Below are 25,755 nucleotides of genomic sequence, written 5' to 3'. Positions count from 1 at the left end.
CAAAAGCAAACACATACATTTTAAAGCCTGCCAGAGGCAAATCATGTTCTGTGAGGCTGCACTTTGTAAGTGACAAAGAGACCAAACCACCAGGCCGTGGCAGAGCTCCAGCAGTGTGGATTCACCGGGGGATCCAAGGGGGCTGAGCTCCTCCATGTCCCCCCTAGATCAGCCCCACGGTGCAGAGCCATGGCACAGGAGCAGAAATGCAGAGATTGGGGCCATGGCACAGGAGCAGAAATGCCCTCACAGGGCTGTGCCAGCCAAACCCTACCATCACACCCCAAAGTGTCACACCCCAATGTCCCTGAGCTGCCACGGTGCCAGTGGCACCTCCAGAGCTGCCCGAGAGCCTCTCAGCCTCCACAGCCCCTCCCTCACTCCTGGTTTTGAGGTCTTGTCAAGGCTGACCTACAATAGAGGCTAGAAAGAGTTAAATAATAAAGTAGGGATTTATTAGGAGCCCTCAGTGGATCCACCTTGGGCAGCACAAGAGCCCAGCCAGGGCTGCACCCAAGATGAACCAAAATGGTCACAAAATGCACGACTGCTCACAGGGTCCCTCACTTTTACAAGTTCTGCTCCATTTGCATATTGGAGTTAATTGTCCAATTCCAGCTCAAGCCCATGAAGTCCCAACTTTTTTGCTTTTCTCTCTCCAGCCCACGTTGTTTGTGCTCTTGGGCCTGAGATTTGGATCATTTGTCCCTGGTACCCAGCTGGAGCAGGAATTGTTTTGCCTCCCTGCTCTGTGCGCAGAGCTCACCATCCCCTATATGAAGACCAGATGTACACACTAAAGCAGCACAGAACCTGAAAAGTAGAAAAGCTCAAACCTGAGGCATTAGATTCAGATCTGGATCAGTGCTTGAACGTGTGTGAACTCACGGCCTTGCAAGGTCAGGGGTTTGGCTTCCAACACCTCTTCCCATCAGCTCCCCTTCCTGTGTCCCGATGTTCCATCTTAGGAATGGCACAGATTCAGCACAGATCAAACTTCCCAACCTCCGCCCTGCTCCATCCGTATCTTCTCACTCCCAAAGACGCCTCTCCACGTTCTCGATCCCCTCCCTGCCCCAGTTCATTCCAGAAAAAATAACCTTAATAAAAATTTCTCCTCTCTTGCTCAACACCCTTTCCCTTCCCTTCTCCACAGACTCAAAAAGCCAAGCTGTGAGACACTGCTCCCTTTCATGCACATGTGGTTGCCCCAAACTAGCACATCAGAGTGTCCCTCCAGAGCCACCACTGCTCTCAGCTGGACCACACAATTAACCCTTTCCATGCAGGAGCAGACTGAGGAGTCAGGAAGGCCAATATCCACATCCACCTGGATATAGCCCACAAGCTGCCTCAAAGACAGGGGCAACAAGCACCACTGCAATTAGGACAAAGAAGTTACTAATTTTCCACACTCATATCCCCCCTGGAGTGAGCTCCATGGGGTTACACATCATGCAAAAGGCACGCAGGATTATTTCCACCCACTCCCTGTTGGATTTTCCTGGTGTCCCCTTCTCTTTATGTACAAAAGTGACCCCCCAGACCTATAGCTTGCCATGAATCATGAACAGGTGGAAGCCATGAAGTGAAAACCTGGCACCTGAACTCTGGACAACACTGCTTTTAATAAATTTATTCTCACATTTAGAGATAGTGGCAAAAAAATCCTCGTGAACTTCAGCTAGAAAAGCTTTCAACTAAGGAAAATCAGATATTTTTGCAACAAGCTGACTCGTGCAAAAATAAAAAGGAGGGTGGGGGAAGAAAAAAGAAAGGGTTTTTGTGAAGACAGAAAAGAGCTGCTTGGGGGGGGATTTTTTTCCTGTCCACACATCCCTTGAAGATGAGGCACTTGGCATTTCAGCCGGCTCATTTCCAAAAGTCTGCAAACGCTCCCTAGCAAGCTCCTCTCAGGGGGAAAGACTGACTCAAGCTGAGTGGCTCCATGAGCGTCTCTGCCTGTCCAGGTCCCCAGTGTGCTGCTGAGAAGTGCCATTTCCAGACTGGATCTGGAAATTCACTCGGATGGGGCTTTTTTGGGACCTACACAAACAGACTGACGATGACCAGGGGGATGCACACGCCAGCTGGCTGCTCGGGTAGGCAGGAACACTGCTCCCAATGGATATTTCATCTGCGTACTCCTGGAACATCCAGGAGTGCAAACTGCATGGCACAGAATGGCTGTGCCAGGAGCAGGGGAGGCGCGAACGGCGGCGAGAACACGGCCACCAGTCTCCAAAGGCTGAGCTCCCCTTTCGTTACCATCCAAGAACAAATGGGTTTCAAGGAAATTGGACCACCACCGCCCCTTCCCGAGCAAACTGGGCTGGAGTTGCTGCAAAGCTTCACTTAGAAATTAATTTTTTTTACCGCTAATGGATTTTATGGGTCCCTCTTGATCGCAACTGGAAAAACGATGGCATCCGAGGTCCAGAAATAACACAACTTGAGCCTGGCTCTCAGCATCCAGCCCACCTGCCTTTTGCAAGGGCTGAGCATCCTGACCAGGAGCACACTCCTTGGGTGAGGGATAAAGGACCTTAACAGCAGCTGCAGGAGGGATCAGAGCATGTAGAGCCATTTCAGAACAAATTTCTTCTTCCCAGGTCCACAGTGAAAACATGCTCTTCTAAGGAGAATGGACAAGGAGGCTGCTGCTGGTGGCTGGGAGATTTTTGTTGGACATCCAGCAAAACAGGAAGGCAGATGGGACAGAGCATGGGTTCCAGGATGCTCCACACCCCAGCTCTGCAGGACACAAAGGAAAACCAGGCTCAGACCCCCCACTCCATCCTCTGCCTCTTCTGGACGGCGAATGCATTTCACATTAGCTAATAAATTGCTACATCTTATGTTTCTTAGCCTGCTGGAATGATGAATATTTTGGAATGTATTTTGAATGGTTCCTTGCCAGAGTGGAACAATCATCCAGAAATCTGAAATCAGAAAGCTGAAGAATGGAAAGCCCTGTCTTTCCAGAGTTCACCGCAGTTTGAAAAGCACAACTCCCAGCAGAGGAGGCGAAATAATGATTATGAGAGATCCTGTGAATTGAGGCACACAAGGGATATGCTGGGAGTGACAATCCTTAACATGGAGTAATAATTTTTGCCTCCAGGTGATGAATATATTATAGGGTATCTGTTTATTCCTGCCCTTAATCTGCATGAAATATTAGACACTCTAACCTGGAGGATTGGACAATTTAGGGGACCTGTGCAGAAATGTGAGATATCTCAGCCACAAAACACTGCTTTTGCTCTGGTGCAGGGTTAGCAGACAGCTGCTGCTTCTCTAGCAAAATTTAACACAATTTAAGCCTTTTAAAGGGCTCTAGCTAATGAATCACACCCACTGCCAGACCAGCCAAATCCTCACCTACCCAGGAGTGTCTCAAGACCAGCAAAAGGTAGCACAGCTCACCCAAATCAGCTCATGTGCATCACCAGGCACCAGGCTGAGCCAGCTCAGCACAAGCCCCAAGCCTGGATGGAAAGTCTCCACGGATGAAGGAGCCCAGAAGTGGTCTGGTCTCACTGGAGCAGCTCCAAGAAATAAGCTTTTCTCTTCCCCCATAGAGATGGGCTGTCTAGACACATTGGCAAGGCTGCGCTGCCGAATTTGCAGTGCTGCATCCTTCTCACATCCAGCCTGTCAAATACAGCAAATTCCTGTCCCCCAGCCTGTTAGCATGGGCATTTTTTCAAACTTCCTTGTGTTACTCACGTCCAGAAATGCCATTATGTTTAATGAGAAGTTTTAAAACAGATTTCTCCACACACGCAGGACGACATCTTAGATTTTCTTTATCAACCCTCTGGCAAAATGGTTATTTCATTAAATATTTTTTGCTAACAACTAAAGTAAAAATAAAGTAAATCGAGTATTTTTAAGCCAAGAAACACTGATACGTGAATATGATTTGCAATGGAAATGTAGAAAAAAAAAAATTGTTCTCCAAATAATAAAAAAATACTACTCAGCAAAACCTTTGGGAGTTAGGTGATGTTTTTCACTGGAAAAACAATGAGAATATTTAGAGAGAACCTAGCCTCAGGGCCATGTCCAACACCATACAGAAGTGCAGATTTAAACCCATCCACATCAAAGCTGCCCTGAAATGAGCAAATTACCTTCCACCAGATTCAAGACTGCAGGGGTGATTAGTGTGGGTCACACAGATTTCTCCATCCTCAGAGGTCCTCAAAGCAAAAAGCACATGAAAATTCCATATGGCCCTGGAGGAGAGGTGCACTGCCAACTGTCTCTTTGTTCATAACACATCCAGCAGCCCCGTGCTTACGTGAGGTGCAGACAAAAAGCAACTCAATAAAATAAATAAATAAAAGTGCGATTTCAATAAGATCAATCCAAACAAATCACAAGCGGGATGCACTGGCATTACCTTCACAGCACAGAAAATAAAGTAACAGCAAGTAATGAAAGCACTTTCAGTGTGTGGTATAAAGGCTTCATTTCAGCTGTATACAGAAGTGAGAGCTGGGGTGCTGGTGAGTCCTGCAGCCCCATTTCCCAGCCACTGCCAGTGCCAGCAGGGCACAGAGCCTCAGATCCACCCCCCTGCTGCACTGCCTCGCTGACTACTGACCCCACACCTGGGATTCAGACAGATTTGGGCAGAAGCACCCATGGTGTTGGAACCCTGGATGCTGAGAATTGTAAACTTTCTGCGCTTAAAGGCACACACCCACAAGAGAACACTGCATTTGGTCTGAGGCTGTGAAGAAGGCTTCCAAAATTGATAGACAGCACTGGGATTGTGAGTGTGTAGTTGGTTAGAAGTGTGTAATATCACAGGATGGAAAACAAAGTTTGGGGTTTCAGAATAGAGAAATAAATATGAAGCAAGGTGGAGGTTTGAGGGTGGGGGCAGGTTGTTCTTCTTTACCTTCTTCCTTCTTCCCCATGGGTTTGAGTGGTGTTTTGTAATTGGGCAGAGAAGTCTGCATTGTGGGCTTTGAGTGATCAGTTATTGGGTTAGAAGGGAAAATAATCTAAGTATCAGTTCTTAATTGGATAGTTTAGACTTAAAAGACCTTGTAACAAGAGATTGAGCCATTTTGTGCCTTCTAATGAAAAGCTGCAGAACTCATGTTTGTGAGACTTTCACTGATAAGAAATAATAAAACACTTGAGTACAAACATGAACTAACACCTCAAGTGCCTTCAATCCCAATCTAGAGAAACTGATACCATGGGATGGGCTCTCTCTCTGCTTCACTGCAGCATCCCTCAAGGGGACTTCTGAAACCACCTCATCCCTAGGAAAGAAAGCTCAGCTGCTCCTGGCTGCTCACAGAAACCTCAAGAGCCTTCGACTTCATTCTGCCAACCTCTGGTCCTGCGGGCAAGTGGGCAGGTGTTTCCCTGTCAGAGGAACCCTCTTCCCTCTCCCTCTTCTTCATGCAGCTCTCCACACATCTCCCAGACCAGGCTAGCCAGCTGAATGCCCTCTCTGGGCATCCTCAGGGCCCAGCCAGGCGCTGGACAAGCTGAGCTGGAACCAAGCTGTGAGCAACCAGAGGCTCCTGGCCATGGGGCACCACTAGCCCAGATGCCTGTGGGCACATCCTCCAAGTGGCCCCACAGCCCAGCACACTCACACCAACCCTCCAGGCTCCCCTGTGGTCACAGAAATTGAATTCAATTCCTTAATGGGAATTCCTGATGTGCCAACAGCTGCTGTACGTGCAACCTGGACAGAGCCTGGGTTTTCTGGTACAGGTCAGCTGCAAATGTCCTTCCATCCCAGGCACAAGGGACACTCCAGAGTGGGGCTGGGTGCACTGAAACATCCCCCATGCAGGTCCTGGAAGATGCAAATTGCTCCACAAAGCCCACTGCCATGCAGCATGGTGTAACAGAGATCAGAGCACCCAAAGAAGCCCAAACCAGCTGGGAGAGAACTAAAGCACCACGGGCTGGTCCTGAAATAGACTCTCTTTTTCTTTTAAGCACGGCTCATTAAATGTTTGCTGGAAAAACAGAAAAGCATTTTCCACAGAAGGGAGGACATCCAAGAAAAGCCCTTTTGGACATAAATTGGCAAGAGACTCCCAAGCATTTATCTTCAGCATAGAATGTGCTCTGTCAGGAGGGCTGTAACTAACAATACGCTGAAAAACACGCCACAGACTTCCACTGTATTTTACTTGGCACTAAGGGGTTATTCCTCAACACAAAGTATTCACAACTGGCATCAGTTAAACGAGAAATTACAACCTTCAAAAGACCTATTTAGCATCAGCTGCAGAAAGTATGGAATTTGCCATGGGCTTTGATGACAACAGATTATTCCCCATAAAACGCTGCGAAGGCGCTCGGCGACAATGCTCGGCACGAGCTGCTGGTTCGGCAGCGGGGATTTGGGAATTCAGCACTTCCTGCCCCTTCTCAGGAGGCTGCTGCCTGCTTTGGGACTGCTCATCTCCCTCTGCCCAGCTCTCCAGCTCGCTGGCAAGCTCAGCCACAGGGCAAGCTGGTTCTTGCAAGGGGTTTGCTAAGCTATGGCTGCTAAGCTCTAAGCAGGCTGCAAAAGGACCCTGAACTCATTCTCCCCACAGCTCATTAAGTTAAGGAGGAATATGAGGGAAGCATCCCATTCCTCCAGGCTGGATGGTCAGCTAGGATAGACTGAGGTCAACAGTGTGGAAGTTTAGGAGCTCCATCCCCTCTTGATCCTGCACAAACTCAGCCACAAGCCAGGACAAAAGGCAGCCTCCCTTCCCTGTCCCTGGATTATTCCTATCTCCCCAGCAGGAGGAAAGAGCTCTGCCACCAAACTCCTCAGGCCCTCAAGCTTTTCTCCACCCAGGCTCTGGCAAAGGAGAGCTCAGAGCTGGGAATCCCTGCTGGCGTTTCTCGGGATGAATGCTGTGTCCTTGCAGAGCGAGAGAGCATGCCTGGGGAGGGAAAGGCCATCACTGGCTGTCTGCACTGCTCCAGGGCTATCTTTAGTTGACCTGGAAAAAGTGACAGTCCAGAAACAGTCCAGAAACAGTCTCCACCCTGGCTCTCAAAGGGGGCTCCAGAGAGGTCAGCCTGAGCTATGTTTTCCTGCCACAAACCTGGAGCCTGCTCGGTGAGCTGTAAAACATCCCTGTCCCTCTGTTGGCAAAAGCTTTTCTGTTTCATTCCCCAGAGACAGGGATTTCTTGAATAGATACCCTTTGTCTACCTTGTCCTAGAAGGAGGTTTAGCCATCCACAGGACTTGTGCAGCACCAACAGAAAAGAAAGGGGAATACGAATCCTTTTTGCAGGCAGCTGCAGCCTGTAAAACCCAGCCTGCACCAGTTAACCCCTGCAAGGCCAGCAATTGTCACCTGGCTTCAAATTCAGGGTGTCTTACTGGGCTGGGGACAGGGGAGAGCTTTGCCAAGGCTGTGCCACTCAGAGTTGTTCACGCACAGCAGGACCAACCTAAATATTCACGCATCCTGGATCCTCCCAGAACTGTGCTACAGGCTCCAGACTGGCTGTGCCTCCTCTCACTGCATTCTCTGCTCCTTTCTGATCTTAAAGCTGGCTGAGTCTCATCCTCCCACCGTACACACACTGACAGACTTGTGCTTTTGTCATCCCAGGTTTTAACACGACCCCAGAATCTGAAGCCTAAAATAAAAATCATATAGATAACTAAAAGCCACAATCCTTCAAGCAATGCTGAGACTGGGCTTTGCTCTTGCTATGCCAGCATGACACATTCAGGTAGTGACAGTCTTCCCATAAAGGCTCTGGGTTCTCTGTTTAGTGAACCAGGCATCCTGGAAGCAATGGCCTGTTGTCACCATGATATTTTCTGAAAAATCCTCTTTGCCCAGGATTTTCTCCTGGGAAGCTGAGAAGCCTCAGAGAAAAAGGAAAACAATAATTATCTGATTGCTGCTCCTGTGTTTGCTGCTTTGGAATGTGGCTTGGACCTTGTTTACCAACAGGTGAATGTTTGATTGGTTCCATGTGAATTGTTTTAAATTAATGACCAATCACTATCAGCTCAGTCACGAGCTTTCTTTATCATTCTTGCTAGACTTCTGATGTATCCTCTCTCTTTTTTTAGTATAGTTTTAGTACAGCATTCTTTTAATATAACATAATATATCATAAAATAATAAATCAGCCTTCTGAGAAGTCGGAGCCAGATTCTCATCTCTCACCTCGTCCTGAGGACTCTCACAAACACCACAGCCTGTCATTAGTCAGCTGTTTTGTTTTAATGGCTGAAGTTTATCAGCTAAATCCACCTGCAGAGGCAGGTGTTGCTCTAGGCACTACCAGTCAGGCACAGAGCTAAAGGCTGAAATGCCCAACTTTAGAAAATGCACAGGAAAATCTCAGCCATTTCCCAGTTCACAAGTCAGATGGCAATTTCTATAGGGCAGAGCCTGGAAGGCAAACCTTGGAGTCCTTTAGGGGAAAAAGAAAGCTTTTTAAATTTACTCTCCCAAGCCAAGATGATCAAGTGGGTGTCCTGGAATCCTGTTTTATTTCCCAAGCTCTGACGGGAAGGAGCCTGCCACGGATCCTGCCCTCCCAGCTCACACCCTGCTTTCACTCAGCACATAGCTCAAGTGCCCCCTGATGAACAGAGACACCCCCCTGAATGAAAACCAACAGGAACAAAACCCCAAGTCTCCACACAAAGTAAACCCAAGTTGTATTTCAACCTAATCAGGTCCCAGCATTAGGAGCATTACAGGAGCTGGAGATGAAAATCTCCTTTTGAGCTGGAAAACTCATCCCCGATGAAGGATGGATGAGTTACAAAAACAAATATTACATTTGGTTCTGGCTAACAGGAGACCTGAAGTACTCCCAAAGATTATCATTTATGCACAGCTGACTTCAAGTCCTCTTGCTTGCTGAGCCCAGGCTGTGATACACCCTACAGATTTCTCCCACAAACCTCTTCTGTTGGTCAGGCATTTGTTTCTTAGGCACTCTGGCAGTTTTATGGAATCCACCGCCGGGGCACAGATAAAATACCAAAACCCTCAGTCCTGGGCAGGGGTTATACACTTTCCTGGTTACCTGCTAGCCTGTGGCCAAAATCAGGTGTTTCATCCTCACTGCCTGCCTCGGGAGCCCTGCTGCTGCACTCCCCCAGAGAGAAGGGTGCCCATGGCCACCCTAATCACAGATCTGCCCCAGAGCTCCACCAGCACTGGCTGAAACAGGCCAGGCTGCCCCAAAACAACACCAAATCCCTGTGACTGCCCAGACAGCTTTGGGGTGTTACTGGTTACTGGGAGCAGCCTGCCTCACCTTCACCTACTCCCCACGCTTCCAGTTTTCACATAGAAAGAGCTTTGACTTCTCTCAAATCATCAGAGGAAATAAGGAAATAGAGGAAATAATGAAATAAATGTCAAAGGCTCGAAACCCAAACACTTTAAAAGTTGCAAATGACAATAACCACAGGGGTTAGGGGAGGAGAAATGCCTCCTGTTGGCCAGAACAGAGATGCTGCTCCTGCACCATCTCCTGCTGTGCTTCTTCTTGCCCTTAAACTGCAAAATCCAAAGAGAGGGAAAAGCTGCTGGAAAACCCCATCAAAGGTCTGTTCCTGTCTCCTGGCTTCCTGTGCTCCCTGTGCCTTGCTCAAAGCCCAGCTTGCCACGCTGGAGCGAAGCGAGCCGAGGATGTGCCTTGGTCCTTTGAAGCAGCCACAACAGAGAAAGAAAGGGGACATCCTCTCCTCAGGGACCTGCCACACGGGGCTGGCCTGGCCACCAGCACAGCAAGGCCGGCCTGCAGTGTGTGGCAAGCAGGAGACAGGCAGGGATGGGGAGGAAGCCATGGGGCAGAGCTCAGATCAGCCCCCCACAGGAGATGGGTGTTTTGGATTGTGCCCTCAAATCCCAAATCCCTCGAGGTGCCTTCCAGAAGGGCAGCCCAGCTCTCCCAGATGGCTCACAAGAGGAAATGCTTACAGTGCAACGTGCTCTTTGCCTCTGATCTCATGGCAGTTTTTGAGGAATTGGCCAACTTCAACCATGTTTCGACCATTTGAACAGAAATCGTGAAGGTAATTCAGCTCCCGTTAGTTTTTTGAAAACCTGGTGGCTTGAAAAAAGGAAAGAGGATTATTAATGTCAGCAGCCAAGACCAAGCAGCTGGGTGAGCCCAAACTTTTACAAGACACAAGAACCCAGAGTCTCACCCTGCTGCTCTAACAAAACAAAGGAAGATGCCAGCAGAGCTCAGCCCAGGTGGGCATCCCTGGAGGTGCACAGTGGCAGGAGCAGCATTGCCACCTCCACATAACCCCCTCTCACCTTCCTGGTAAGACCAGGAGTGGAGGAGCTGACTGGGCAGACCAAGCTCCAGATTTTGGTGTTTTTAACTATTAGTCGTGGGGGAAGCAGAGCTGGAGACGATGGGGAGTGCAGCACCACCTGTGCCTGTGTGCCCTGCAGGGAGGGAATGCAGCCCCTGCTCCTGGGGGGACATTGGCCACCCCACCCCGGCCATCCGTGCTCCAGTCCCCGCTGCCACGGACCTTCGTGTGGGCTCGGGCCAGTAGATGGCACCAGAATAACAGAGAATGGCACCAGAACAACAGAGAAACCCTTCTGCACCTCCCCACAGCTCCGGCAGCCCCATCCCTTCCTCAGCACTGGCACCCAACGATGGCTCTCAGCTCTCTGTTTTAAAAGCCTGTTCAGAGCTGACTTCTTCAGGGCTTCAAAAGTTTCACCAGTTTCTCTAGGAGAAAAAAAGAGATTTCCAGCTAAGAGATACCCTGCCTTTCGGAGGGTTATAAAATCTCTTTTTTTTTTCCTCTCTCTCCTGCAACTTAGATGATGCTTTTAAATGAAACACAGAAACAAAGTATTTGCCCAAAGCAGCTGCTTTCTCCATAATTGCTTTAATTTGGAGAAGGCTTCCCCTATCCAGCCAGAACTGACAGGAGTACTCTGCCTGCTGCATTTGAATAGGATCTGCATTTCTTGACGCAGAAGCAATTCACTTGAGAAGTGCCAGGCTACATTTTTAGGTAGGAAAGTCCCCTTCGCTTTGGCTCTTGTGACTGTCAACACTGTTAGAGGACAGACCAGAGCTGCCTCCCCAGCAGCTTCTGCTGTCAGATAATTACAACATTCCTGATTCCAGTGGGTTCAGCATCATCTCAACCCTCTCAAAACAAGCAACAGGACTGGCCCAGGCCAGGGTTGACATTTTCTGCAGGAGGTACCCACCTCTCTCTTGCACACCAGGTGTGCAAAGATTTCTCTCTTTACAAAGAAGATGCCCCAAAACAGAAGTAACAGCCAGTGCACATCCTGCAGCAAAATCCATCAATGTCACAGAGAGTTAAGGATGATCCTATTCCCACTCCTGCCTTGTGGTACCTCCTGATCATCAAGGTGGAATGTTTTCAGAAGGACCTGGGCAAAGATGATGGTGGTCTCTGCAGCACAGACAGGATTCTCCCAGGGAAATGCATTTTTTAGCCCCTGTCTCAGCTGTGACAGGTGACAAGATGTGTGTGGGCACTACGTGGTGGCACCAAACAGCCTGGAGCTGCAGCCACAGCTGTGCCTGGGGCAGGTCTCATGCGCTTAGGGAGGCACCAGGACAGACTCAGAACCTTGGATCCTGCTTGGAGCATCTGGGACACATTCAGAGACCACCTGGCTTTTCACACTCAGACTGAGGTTTGAACATGGCCCAGCCCAGCAAAGCCTTCAGAGCAGTGGGATGATTTTGATCTTCCCCCCACATCCCCGTTATTAATCACACTGAAGAAAAGTGAAATTCCTCCAAACCAAACCATTGCCAAACCATTTCTCGGTGCACTTTATACTCCATGTCCCTTCTAGGAACAGAGCACATTTGGAAACCTCCACAGCTCCACACTCCTTGGCCAGCAGCACATCCATGACCACATATCCACAAACACTGAGCTGTGGGGCTGGAAAATGACCACTCCAGCCAGGTGGAGAAAGGCTCCCATTGCCACGGGCTCAGTGATGGAGCAGAGAACCAACCATGAGGTCTTTGTTTCATGAACCCTCCTGGAAGAGCTGCCCTTCTGCAGCTCTTTGGGCACTCCTGGTTCAGCAGCTCTCTCCCTGCTGGTGACAACTGAATGCACAGTGGGGTGTGGATGCAAGGGATGGGGGACTGCTCTGATCATCCCAACCCTGCAAACCCTTCTGCTGCCTTCCCTTGGCGCCAGCCCTGCACACCCACCCCAGGGAGCTCACCCCACCACTTCAGAGATGCTCTGTCCCACGAGGATGCTGAGCACGTTTATCCCTCTTCCCAGCACTGATTACATTTGCAGCTCTCCCTGTTTTCCTCGTTTTTTCCCAAAGCTGGCAGGGATGCAGCTACAGGAGACACTGCTCACTCAGAGCCTCAAGCTGGCCAGAAATAGCAGAAATCACACACAACAGCCTGCTGCCTTCAAAGCTGCAGTAAACTCCAAAGAGCTCCTGAAATACAAGAGAAAGCTGGGCTATTCCCGACTGAAGGGCTGATCTTTGCCCTTCACAAGTTTTCCTATCTCTGTTATTCCTAATAGAGAGATTTTGGAGATTTGGGATTTTGGAGATTTGGGATTGTCCCATAAATGTGAGGCATCTGGTTCACATAAGGGCCTGAGTTATGATCAGAGATGAGGACATTGCTTTCCTGTTGTGTTTCTTGCTATGTTTTGGTTCAGACCTGTAAACAGACTCGTACCAAGCGGCGATCTGTGCTCTCCATCTGGTCCTGCGCTCTGGTTTCCTGGCAGGAACATGCCTGCAGCACATCTCCCATCCCTCAGCCCGAGCTGAGCTCTTCAGTGCCTGTGTGAGACTCAGCCACAGCATTTCACCCAGTTACCCCACTGGTGAGACCAATAACTCATGGCTGACAAAAGCTGCTCTTCCAAAAGGGCTTCCAGACATTCATGGATGCAGCAGCCAGCGCTCTCCTTTGGAGTTATTTCTAGTGATTACACAGCATCTCACAGCTAAAAAATGCATTTCCTACCTCCTCTGAATGCACGTCTGGCTTTTGCTCACAGCCATTGGCTCTCATTCCACCTTTCTCTGATGGATTAAAGGCAGGGGGGAGAAAGGCTTCTACCTAGAAAGTCACAGAAATGTGGATTTGGCAGTCACAGCCACAGGATCCACAGCACTCAACAGAGCCTCTGTTAAACAAGTTCCTACTGAAGTCACACAGCCTCTGACACTTGGGAGGATTCCCTTCCCAAGGTAGGATGAGCTGTATGCTGTTTATTCCTTGCTTGTCTCCATCAGATCTGTGATTGAAGTCTCAACAAGGTTTCCTTCCAAGGAAATCTCTTCCAAAGCTTCCTTACCCTCTCTAGACTTGGGAGGGTTTCCCTACTGCCTCACATCTGCAATGGCAGTAGGTGGGCTTGGAATTCAGTTTTTACTTGAGCCTGAGCACCTCTTCTTTCCTTCCAAACTGGAGCCAGAGCTCTGTTTAGCTTTTCTCTGGACTCTTTTTTACTCAGTTTGCACCTTCTTGGCACAGAGAGCCCACCTGGAGCCCTCCCCAGCGCAGGGAGAGGATGCCCCACAAACGAGGCAAAGCTGTAGGACATGCTGGGGGTGAAAAACATCTGCCTCTCATAAAGATGTGGTGTTCTGCACCGAGCAGCAGAGCTGGCCCAAGGCCAGACCAGCAGATTTGCAAAAGGCATGGATCCACAGCGCTCCAAGGGAGCCTCTGTGCTCCCAGTTCATCCCAGATCCCATCCTGCGCTCCTGTCCAGGGAGAAACGCTGCACTGTGACATGGGCAAATCTCTGTGATCTCACCAGAGGAGCGTGGGCAGCCTCTTCCCCAGCTTCTCCACTGGGAATCAGTGGTGGAGAGGAGGCCCTGGTGGTGCCAGGGCACTGGGCAGGAGGCTCTGCACCAAAATAGGTCATTAGTGAGCAACTGGAGCTCTGCATTCTTCTCCAGGCCCTGCATTTTCCTAGCGGGAATGCCTCAGTGGGGGGGAAAGAGGAATTTACAGTTCCCTTCCAAAAACCATTCTTTGTTTGTTTGATGGTTTTTTTAAATGATCGAGTAACTTGTGAATACATTTTCTGATGATTCCCACATCCTCCCAGCTGGAGAATGGCTCATGAACAGACTCCAAGCTCTGTAAATGAGCTTGTTAGTCATAAGTCTTCAAACAGGCTTGATAAACAACTTTCAGCCTGCAGGATATTCATCAACCATTCTGTCTGCCTGGTCTCCTGACACTAATTTATTATTTACAATGAGAGATCCTTCTCCTAAATCACAGGTGATTGTTTCTTTTTACTGATTAGTTGATTTAAAAAAAAAAAATTGAGGGGAAACAATGAAAAACAAATCACAAACAAGCATAGTGCTGCAAGCACTTATTCCTGAGCCGTCCTCCTAGTTTCCATGACACGTATCAGAAGTTTTCCAAATGAAACAAACTCTCGGTAACGATCCTTTTTGGCCAAACACTCAAGAGCAGGCTGTAGCCAAGAAAAAGAGTGTGACCATCCCAAGCAGCCGCTGGGAATTTCAGTGCCTGCCACCAAACACTCCAGGGACCTTCCAGCTGATCAGCACGTGCTGCTCCTTGCACCCCTTGGGCTTGTGGAGAGCCCAGGCACCCCAAGATGTTCAGGAGATTCACATCCATGTGTAAAAAATCTAAACCTGAAAAGCCATGCCAGCCCATGGGTGGGTGCACACAGCAAACAGCTCTGGCCCCAAGGGCATGGGGTGCACTCAGCAGCACCAGGTTGAGTTCCCTGCAGGAATAAACCTTGCTGAGGTTGCTCCAGGTCTTGGAAGGGGATATTCTCAATGCTAACTCCACAAAGACAAGCAGATGGAATAGCAGTTTGCTGGGGATGGTGCAGAAGGAGGAGAATCTTCCCAAACTGCTGTTACATAACATATATAGCCAGAAAATTCCAAAGCCCCTCACTAGGGCTCAGGGTTGTACCCAGTTATATTGGTAGGAAAACTGAGGCATGGCAAGGTAATCCTGGTCAAGTTATGGCAGTGAGTATAAAGTAAAACAGACCTCAAGATTCTGCGGCCAACACACAAAGGTGCATTTGAGCAACAAAAGACAGGCTGGGTCATCTGGTCTGATATTTGGAGGCAGAAAATCCCTTCTGTTACAACTGAGATTTTGAGTGCAAGCATTTTCTGGGCAGGCTGCTCCAGCACCAGCACACACTCGACCCTAAAAACCTGCCCTGCAGTTGTCCCAAATGGAGCAGCTCTCCTTGCCTGGGGAACACGGAGCAAACACCCTCCTCCAGGGGCTGCCTGCTGTGTGTGCATCAAACCCACACTGCGCTCCCACCCTCGCCTCAGCTCCCATGGACAGACACGGACAGAGTCCCATCAGCAGTCACAGTAAAGGCAGCAGGATGCAGAGCTTGGCTTGAGAGCTTTTTCCTCTCCCTGAGTGTGAAATCACCAACACATTTCCTCTGACAAGCTCAAGTACTCAGCGCTGGACAGGCAGCGCTAGCAGCCCGTGCCTACCGCCAGCCTTCCCTGGGACACAGCCTGGCCTGCAGCCTTCCTGGTCCACAGGGACCATCCACCCTGAGCAGGAGCTCTGTGCTGGATTCACAAAGCCCTGCTGTGTGCCCTCCACCCAGGGTACAGGTGATGCTGCTGGCAGGACGACGAGCACGGAGCGCTGCCGGCACTTCGGGCCACAAGGCAGGGAGAGGGCTCTAAAGCTTGATGGGGAACCAGCCCAGGCCTGGTGGGGACAGGAGCTGCCTGCAGAGCCACCAGCAGGGCCAGCCCTTTGCAGCAGCAGCCCCAGAGCATTAACACTCTGTTTTCACTGTTACGGCTCAGGCACTTTTCCCTTTTAAGTCCAATCCATCCCCACCGAGCCCCGCCGCGGCGGAGCTGACACGGGGAGAAGTGACAGCTCTTTGAAAGCTGCAAGCATCCCTGGTTTGGGTTTTTTTTTTTCTTTAAACAAATGTGGATCGTATTAGTGACACTTCCAAAAAAGAAGATGATTTCCAGAGGCACTGAGCAGGTCTGAGGGCCTCGCTGGCACATCGGCTGCAGCGCAGCCCAGCTCTGCCACCACTCACTCAGCACAACAAAGCCCAGAGCAGACTGACCACTCCAGGCTCCCCACGAGCTCAAATCCTCAACCTTCACTGCTCCAGCACCTACACTGAAGGGCTGGAAGCTGCTGCCTTCTGCAGCCACCCACCCTTGCTCCATCAGCACCAGGCACCCTGCTTTGATCCCCGTGCCCTGCTGCTCCCTCCAGACCTGATTCCATTCTCCTTTCCCAAGCCTGCCCACTCAGCAGCTGCTGCTGGCAATTCCCTCTTGCCCCAGACTGGCAGGACCAAGAGAACTTTGATTTGCTTTGGTCAAGGAAGCCAGAGAAGTTCATCTGCTGGTGGGCTCAGAGCAGGAAGCAGCGTCCCCAAGCTGCTGATGAGTTCCAGCCCTTGGTGCAAGAGCAGTTTTGCTGCCTGAGCAGCTCATCAAGACGTGGAGAGGGTCCCAGCCAGATCCCGAGCGTCTCTTTGGATGTTTGCCCTGCCCAGCAGTCTTGCTGACTGGCTGGAGTTTCTCCTGTAGGAAAATTTCTCTAGCCAGAATGGGGGGAAAATTTGGGTGGAATATGAACTGGATGCTGCAATAGGATGTAGTGATTTGTTAAGAGTGCAGCTGGCTCCCTTTGCCTCTCATCTAACCTTCCCTTCCAGGAACACGAGGCACCAGGATGTCCTGGGCTGCCACCCCAAGGCAAACGTTCCCTTCACATGGGCACGTATGAAATCCAGACTGTCTGGGGCAGTGCTTTAAACTGTGCTGTAACCTCTTCTCGGCCCCTGGAGGTGAGAGAGGAGCCCAGAACGCTCTGTAAGCTGAATTGGATGCTCCCTGGCTTGCTCATCAGGCCTCTCTTGGCCTTCACAGACTCAACCTTGCAGATGTTTTCCACTGCAGGAGGTGCCCTCAGCTTCAGCACCACTGCTCCCTTCCTTTCTCAGCCAGAATCCTCCAGTCTCTCTCACTGGAAAGAAACTTCTCTTTAATGATGCCCCCCAAGTGCCAGCAGAGAGGCAGGGCAGCTCTGCTGAGCTCCCATCCCCACCTCACAGCATCTTCCAGGGATCAGGAAGAGGGCAGGAAAAGAAACATGGATTAGGAACACAGCACAGATTTCCAGGGCAAATCTATATTAACAATGCAAAGGTGAGCAGGGCCGTGAAAAACTTCAAATTATCTCCAGCTAAGGAATGAAATGGATGGAATTCTTCCCTGTGAGGCCCTGCACAGGTTGCCCAGAGAAGCCGTGGCTGTCTCTGGATCCTGGGAGTGTCCAAGGACAGGCTGGACAGGGCTGGCAGCACCCTGAGATGGTGGAATGTGTCAGGGTTGGAACTGGACGATCTTTAGGGCCCCTCCAACCCAAACCATTCTGGAATTCCATAAAACCAATCAAAGCTGAGGTGCTGGGGAGCTTTGGGAGCTGTGCTGGCCCTGGACAATGGGAAAACTGTCCCAACACAGGGTGACAAAGGACAAATCCCTGCATTGCAGGGCTGCTACATCTACACCTGTGAGTTTCCACTGAGTCTGTAACACAGAGCCTCTGTAGAGATCTCCAGTGGGTGGTACGAGGTTGGATTTGTGCTGCATCTCCCCCTCAGGAGGAGGCACTGCTGCCATCCTTCTCCATGCCCTCCAGACTGCCATCTCACCCCTCCTTGGAGCTGTCTGCTCTCCCACCAGAGCAGCCAGCAGGTTCTGAAGACATTTTCCACATGCAGCGACCAAACAACAGGTTTTTCTTGGGGGAACCAGACTAAAAACCTGCTCCACCACCCAAGCAGAAGCTGAAGCCTTTCTGCACCCTGCATGTAAAGCCAAGAGGACAGTTCAAACATCAGAGCCGTGGACAACAGCTCCTCCAGCCAGACTGTGCTGAGTCTCGCTTCAAATCTCCATAATCCGCCCCAAAATCCAAGGCTCCTTTAGGAAATGCAAGCAGGGTGGGGAAGCAGCAGTGCAGTGATTCATCCTCCCCAGAAACAGAGGCCCAAGGCTGGAATACTGTGACACTTGGTAAATATTCGTGATGTACTTCATTATGCAACAGAGGCTCAGCAGGAACACAGCTCCCTCAGGGCTACTTAATATGGGTTTCAAAAACGATTAAATATATCATAAACAACTCCCAACCAGGAATAAACACCTATAATCCCATCAAGTCATTCTGGTGATGTCAAAAACCATGGGAGTCAACTCGGTTACCGGGGGGAAAAATAAAAATACATCCTTGAAGGAATTACAGCCCTGTAGTTCTGTGTCTGCCCTGTGAAAGACCCAACTCTCCCAGCCCCTCCTGCTTTTCCTCTGTCCGTGCTCTTGCTCTTTTCCTTTCAGATCACAGATTTTGATGCATTCTCCACTTCTGCTAAGGAAAAAAGATCGAGCTCCCAACTGCAGACCGCAAAACCGCTCCATGCCCGCACAAAATACTCCACTGGCCGAGAAAAAAGACCTTTTTTGCATGACTCAAGGCTGCTGGTCAGGTCTTCAAACACTAATACTCATCAACTGGCACACACATAAGTGGTCCATTGAATCACATGCAGTGACTCGTGTGAGTAAGGCCTGCACAAATTAACCCTGAGATAATATTTTCCCATGCAATCACTGCTTTATACATCATCAAAAAGATGGAAAATAGACTGGCTAGCAGTGGAAACTCAGTGCAGATGACAGAAAGCTGATGTTCATTAAAAGCGTTCGAGCAGTTTAGACCAAACCTTTCAGTTTTATGAGAGATTTCAAAATCTAATTTTCATGGAAATGTTTTCATTACATTAAGGGGGGGAAGGAGGGAAAGTAAAAACCTTTGGCAAAATCTTTTTCAAATTAAAAAGTTGGAAGCTCTGAGTGGATGGATTGAAAACACAAATACCATCAGCAAATTACGAGACCATGAGAACCAGGAAGCAAAACTGATTATGATCAAAAAAAAGTGAAATTCACAAACAAATAGAAATTTCTTTTCACCCCTCAAAAGGAAAAGCACTCTCAAACAGAGCCAGCTCCCCTCTCTACATTCACATGGCTCTTTTTACTTTGTTTATATCACTACCTTGACCACTTTCGTTTATTTCTTTGTGCCTTTTTTTTTTTTTAAGACTCCAGATATGTGGCAGAGCCACATTTCCATCTTCTGTTTTTGTCCAGAAGCTGGAGAAATTTACATAACAAACACAAAACACTTTCCCACTTCAAACTGCAGGATTCAGGGATGTAAGAAAAGTGTCTGACACCGTGATACTCGCTGCAATAACCACGCATCTGCCAGCCTGAGGCCAAAATTAGATAGATATGCCCAAGGAACATAAATGGAAAGGAGTTATTCAAACTTCTAACAACTGCTTGGTGTTAGTTATCTGTTACTCAACCTCTAGTCAAGCGAGCTCTCCTCAAAGCCTCGAGGATACGCGCAGTAAAACCGGCACGCGCAAAGATGCTGCCGACCAAGAACTGCGCTTTTCACACAGATCATTTACAACAAGCGCCTTAAAAACAATAATGATCTGATCCTGGCTTTTCCTACATCGCTTTCTGGAAGAGGAGAGCTCTGGAGAGTGTTTCTTGAGGAAGATTTGCCGCTGTTGGTGCGGACTGAGGCACTGGCGGCTTCCCCGGCTCACGGCGCTGTAACCTGGGGACACCAGCACCAGCTGCTGCCCCAAGACTCTCTGTCCATCAGCAGGACAAGACAGGAAGAAAACTCCAAGGTTTAATCAATTTTCCCCTCCTCTATCTATCAGCTGTACATCCCCTGTCTATGGACTCAGCATTTTCAGGGAGTAAGCGCTGTGATTTGCCAACAAAAGAGATGCTCAATTCTCCGAGATAAAGCAGAGGTTTGCAAAGAAAACTCTGCAGATGTCCCAGGTGCTTCTTCTCACCTTCATCCTCAGCAACTCAGCAGCCCAAGGAATTGCTTTCCACATTTCCACGCAGTGGCAGAGCTTTTCCATCTCTTTTTACAATTTTTTTTTTTGGTGAAGGATGGGGAGGCACAGGAGCACAGACAATTCAGGACTCAGACACTCTCTTTTTACTCCTGCAGCAACCTCACTTGTTCCGATTAAAAAGAGGAAATTAAAGCGAAATGAATAGCCATGTGGGAGCAGACCCAAAGTCCTCCAGCTCAGGATGCTGTTTCAGACAGCCACGAGCAGCAGTCAGAGGGTTTAAGCCCAGGCAGCAAAGGAGAGATCTCTGCCCCAGCTCATCCTTGCAGCCTGTGACTGGCGGCTCCCTGAGCCGGACAGTGCTCCAAACACTGCTGCAGTGAGCAGCCGTGCTCAACCCTCCCTCAATCTGCCAGTTCTTTATTGAAACAACACCTATTTCTGAGCTGTGCAAAATCCTGGGGTGACAAGCCCCATCACCCAAGAGTGAGAAGGCTGAAAAAGCCTTCCTTCAATCTGCTGCCAGAGCAGAGGGGCTGCAGGCACAGCGATGCTCTGCCTGAGCAGGGAATTCACTCACCTTGTCCCAGCAGAGTTTTCTGGGATTTCCTTCAGAAGGAGCAGCAGCACTGAGGGGTCACAATGCTCACTGGGACAGGAAAAATATCATGGGGGGACTCAGGCAGCCTGTGCCCAGCTTTAACTGGGAATCAGCCTGATATAACCTGCCAGCCACCTGAGTGCCAGCACTGTTACACTGAAGAGAGATTAAAGGACAGCAAAAACCCCAAAACACAGAACTTGAGCGTGTAATGGACTGAAGAATGTTTTATTCACTCCTTACGAAAGAAATCCCAGCGTAACAATTTTTCTTCTGCTGTTCATGCTTTCTCCACACCATTTTATGAGCCATCAACAGCGAGCCTCAAACAAACCAACCAAAAAATAAAAAAAAAGCAGAAGTCAAAAATGCCCATCTGAAAAAAAAAAAAATAAAAACAATAATTGAGAATTACCCCAGAGCCACAAGCTCTGGGAACCCACAGGCAAGTGACAGGTTTCTGTCACCCTCATAGGGCACAAAAGCAACAGGAGATCATTGCCCTTTCTGGGAAGTTTGGGGGATCCCCTCAGCTCAGCATTTTCATCCCAGCTTTAGCCGGACTTAGCAAAAGCTGCGCTACCACAGCGAGAGGTGGTTTTATCTTAACAGGTTATTTTGTGACAAATTGGAAGTGGGATTGCAAAGCCCTCCCAGCCAAGCAGCAGAGGCAGGGAGGTTTGCCCTGATGTTTATCAGCTTTTAGGGTAAGGTGTTCAGAGCTACGAGTTGAAGTGAACTTGGTAAGAATGACAGCTCTGCAGCAAACTCAGCTCCTTAACCCACGGACAGCTCTCCCTGCAAATATTACAATCACAGCTGCTCCCAGGAATTTTTTTTTCTTTTTAATAAGAGAAATGTTTTATCCTGAACCTCTCTCAAACAAAACAGTGGTGAAATATTTCCTTCAATCTCAAACATCCAAACCTTCTGTAATTTCTGTGTCAAACTACTTATCTTAATTTTTGTTTACAAAACCAGCACCAATAATTTGGTTTTTCACTTCAGTTTGGGATAAAAATCAGTGGCAGAGCAGCTGATTTTCCTTCAGTTTGGAAGAGCATTTTTCGTATTCTTGAGAAATCCACAATTTCTTCAAACGGCTTTTACCTTTCCTCACTTAAAAACAGGAGAATAACTGAGCCCTGTGTTAGCTTTTCCACTGAACCAATTCTCATTTTTCACCGAGAAAAGCTCCTACCTCTGCTGCACTTCTAGCTCCAGCACAGTCCCTTTCCTGCATGGACTGCACATTTCACAGAGCACACACAGCAGGTAGGGAAACAGGCACAGAGACTCCTGAGATGTGCTAAATGCATCCATGAGAGAGCCAGAAAGCCCAGATGACAGCTCTGCCCAATAAACCTGGTGGAATTTATTCCTCTCCCTTTCTTTTTTTTCGGTCGCTGCTTACTTTAGAATACTTCTAAAACTTTCTAATTCACCGCAACGGTATTACAACTTTTACAGCGTTCAGAGAATTTCTAAATTATTTGAAGCTGTAGTTTGGTCCCTGCTCAGCAGTGCTGGCTAGAAAACAAGCCCTTGGACAGCTTTTTTTCGGTTTTTTTTCCCTTGCTTTTAGAGCAAGGTGAGTATTGGTGAAACGCGGTTCTCCTTTTCCACGCTTGTAGTTGGCAAGGGGCAAGATCAGGAGTAAATCAGGAAAAATCTAAAGAAAATATGATAAACTAAACTGGGTACAGAGCAAAAGTAAAAAAAAAAAAAAAAAGTTGTCTGCATTTGATATCTTGCGGATTCTCCAGCGGCACAAGTTGCTGAACCGGGGCAGCCACAATCACCGTTTTCCCCGCTAAAATACACACCTTTAGAGGCAGAAATCGCAGCTTCTCGGGTCCTGGGAAGGAAATATTTTTAAGCCCGGTCGCAGCGGCGGTGGATGCGGCTCTCGGGAGGCAGAGGAGCCGCTCGCTCCGTTCCGAGCGCTCCTGGAGGATGCTCCCCGCCGGGACCGCATCCGGCCGCGCCGAGCCCGGGCATCCCGCGGGCGCTTCTGCAAGGAGCGGCTGCCTTGGGGAAGGCTTCCCTCCTCCCCAGCTCGGTTTCCTTCGGAATACTGAGAAAACCACGTCGGATCCACGGGGAAAAAGAGTGTCGGAGGCGGCTCCGGCGGGGGGGAAAAAAAAACTCACAGAAAACCAAACCAACAAAAGATCGAAAAGCGAACGAAAATTGCAGTTGGCATTTTCGTTCGCTTCTCGTTTTGTTTGGTTGCTTTTTTTTTCCCCGGGAAGGTCCCTCGGAAGCGAGCCCGTGTCCGCAGCCGCGGCCAGCCGGGACCCCCACGGCCGGGGATGTAATTATTTTAACAGAGAGCGGCTAAAGGGGGGTTACTGACCCTGCACAGCGCCTGCACAGCCCCCTCAGCCTTTCTGACAGCGCTGCCCTTGCAAAATAACACGCGGCGCTTGGAAAACGCCGCGCAAGCCGGCGCCCATCCCGCTGCCCGAGCTGCGAGCTCGGAGTGATCCGGACGAACACTCAGAGACCGCTCTGGGCCCTGCCCTGTCTTGTCCTGTCCGGATCGGGAAGAAGCGGGGCTCGGGGGAGCGGCTGCACTCGGGAGCTGCACTCGGGAGCCGCGCACGCACCCTCGGGCTGCTGGCGAGCCCCGGCGCTCCCGGCAGGGCAGCGGACAATGGTCCGGACCCCATCCAGAGCCCTGAGCAGCCTCCCGGTGTCGCGCTAAGCACGGCGCCGTGCCCGCTCTGACGGGCCGGATGGACGGATGGATAGATGGGATGGATAGATGGGATTGATGGATGGATGGATGGATGGATGGATGGATGGATGGATGGATGGATGGATGGATGGATGGATGCTCAGCGCCTACCGCGCCTTGCCCCGTCCAGCCAAGCGCCGTTCTCAGCGCACCCTCGCACGGAATGGACGAGGGGCCCGAGCCCGCGGGCCCGCTCCTGCTCCCCGGTTCCCCGCAGGGTGCGGGAGCCACGGCACCGGACCCGACGGGCGCGGCGGCGAAGGGCAGGTCGCCCCTTTGCGGGGAAAACAAGGCTTTCACACTCCGGCGGGTGCCGAGCCCGCCGGGGCTCCCTGCGCGGCGGGGAAGGGCGGCTCGGGGAGCGGGGGAAGTCGGGCTGAGCACCAGCGGAGCCCCCTCGGAGCCGGCACCGCCCGCCGCGGCCGGCCCGGCGAGAGATGGAAGGGGAGGATGCCCCCGCACTTACTGTCCTGCTGCGGGGTGTCGCTGCCGCTGGTCAGCCCGGGGGACTCCAACAAGCTCCGGCCGGGCTCGCCGCCGCCCTCCTCCGCCTGGGCGGCCACCATGTCGCCCGCCTCCTCCAGGTCCAGCAGGTGACTCACGGAGAAGTTCTTCTTGGCTTGTAAATTGTCCAGGCCGGCGGGGCCGTCGAGGCGGGCGGGCAGCAGGGCCTGCCTGTCCATGGCGTGGGCATAGCTGGACGCCATGGTGCCGAGCGGGGCTGCTCTGCCCTCGCCCCCCGCGGGCGCCCACCGCCCCCGCGCCCCCCCAGCCGCCGGCGCTTCCAGGGGGGGGGAGTAGCGAGGAGCGGAGCGGGGCGAGCGGGACGGGACCCGACGGCAGCGGCGCGTAGGGAAGCCCGAAGGGGAGCGGGCAGGGCCGGGCTTAAAACATGCCGGAGGGGAGAGGCGGCGGCCGGCTCGGGGCGCCGGGGCGGCGGCGCGGGGAGCTGCCGCCGGCCGAGAGGCGCAGGGCGGCTGTGGGGCCGCTGGGGCGGGTGCGCCCCGTCCCTCCGCCCCCGCTGCCGCCGGCTCCGCTCCCTCCGCCCCTGCGCTGCCCTCCCCTCCCTCCCCTCCGCCCCGCACTTCAAACGGCGGGGGCGGCTCCGGGCACCCGGGGGAGGGCGGCCCGCGGGGCCCCGCCGGGACGTGGCACCGGGCCGGGGGTGGCAGCGCAGGCCCCGCGGCTGAGGGGGGAGCCGAGCGGGCCCCCACTGTGGGCCGGCGCTGCACCTGGAGGGGAGGGTGGACGCGGCCCTGAGAGGGAGGGAGTGAGCGAGCGATGAGAGGACCGGCGAAAATGAGAAATGCAGATGAAAAGGTGAGCGAGGGTAATGGGAGAGAAAGTGCGAACAGGAGAGAGGGAAGGAAGAGGGAAAACCAGCGAAAGAGGAAAGGAAAAGTGCAGCGGAGAACTGGGAGAAACAGGGCGATAGGGGAGTAAAGTGAAAAGAACAGAAGGAAAGGGAAAAAACAAACAAAAAACCCCGAGGACACGGTGGGGGCTGCTGCGGCCGGCAGGCACAGCGGTGACACAGGGTGTGGTGGCCGTGGTGGCCCCGGTGGCCGGGGACAGGTGACAGCCCTCGGCCCGTGCCCGGGACAGCGGGGCCCGTGCGGGGCCGGGGCCGCCTCAGGCCGGGGCCGCCTCAGGCCGCTGCTGCCGGCGGCCGGCGCTCCGAGCTGCCACAGCCAGCCCTGAATTTCCATCCCCCCTGATCTGGGGAAAGAACATTTGATGCCATCAAAGGGCTCCAGATTGAAAACAGATGTGCTTCCCCGAGCCTCTCCATGCATTTAATTAAGGCACAGGCATGGAGGAGACATTTCCATCATTAGTTTGCTTTCAGCCCCCCCCCCCCCCTCCCCTCTGGTCCCAGTTTACCCTTTGCAGTCTCAAAAACCCAAATGAGCAGGGCAGGGCTTACAGAGCTCTGCTGTCCCCGGTTTGGGGGGTAGACAAAGGTGGAAAGACCCAAAAAAACCAACTTTGGGGCAAGTTGTGCATGTGCACAGAAGCATGTGGGTGTACACCCAAAATGCTGTGGGTCCATCTGTGTATGCAGCACAGAGTGACTTCTTCTGCATCCAGAGGAGTATTTGTGTGATGTCCTCTGGTACATGTCCACATGTTGGGTGGGAATGTTCAGGCAAGGCAGGGTGGGTGATCACCTGTACATCCCCTGATCATGAAACGCCCTTTTCTCTGCCTTTCCCAGATATCTGGCTGCTGCCTCCTTTCTTGGTGAGCTGGGGTTTCCCCTCTCTCTCCCTCATCTGCTTCAAATGGATGTTTGCAGCTGGCTGTCCTGAGTGGCTGCTGGAGAAGCCCAGCCATAAAAATCCCTTTCCATGGGCAGTGGGGTCTGCTCTTAGCCTTGGGTGTCAGCAGGAGCCGCAGGAACCAGCACGAGAGGTCTCTGTGACAGCAA

General features: G+C 51.2%; 1 protein-coding gene across 1 annotated transcript in view; it reads right to left on the bottom strand.

Annotated features, from left to right (window-relative positions):
• PRRX1 (paired related homeobox 1) overlaps window positions 1-24,044 on the bottom strand; it is a 41,170-nt gene extending 17,126 nt beyond the window's left edge. The window contains exon 1 of the mRNA XM_063165248.1: window positions 23,791-24,044. Within this exon, the coding sequence (XP_063021318.1) occupies window positions 23,791-24,031 (241 nt within the window). The 5' untranslated portion in view covers window positions 24,032-24,044. The remainder of the gene's footprint in view (window positions 1-23,790) is intronic.
• Between the last annotated feature and the right edge of the window lie 1,711 nt (window positions 24,045-25,755).

Source organism: Melospiza melodia, chromosome 11 (genome assembly GCF_035770615.1).
Source record: "Melospiza melodia melodia isolate bMelMel2 chromosome 11, bMelMel2.pri, whole genome shotgun sequence".
Classification (NCBI taxonomy): Eukaryota; Metazoa; Chordata; class Aves; order Passeriformes; family Passerellidae; genus Melospiza; species Melospiza melodia.
This window is presented reverse-complemented; position numbering and strand designations above follow the sequence as displayed.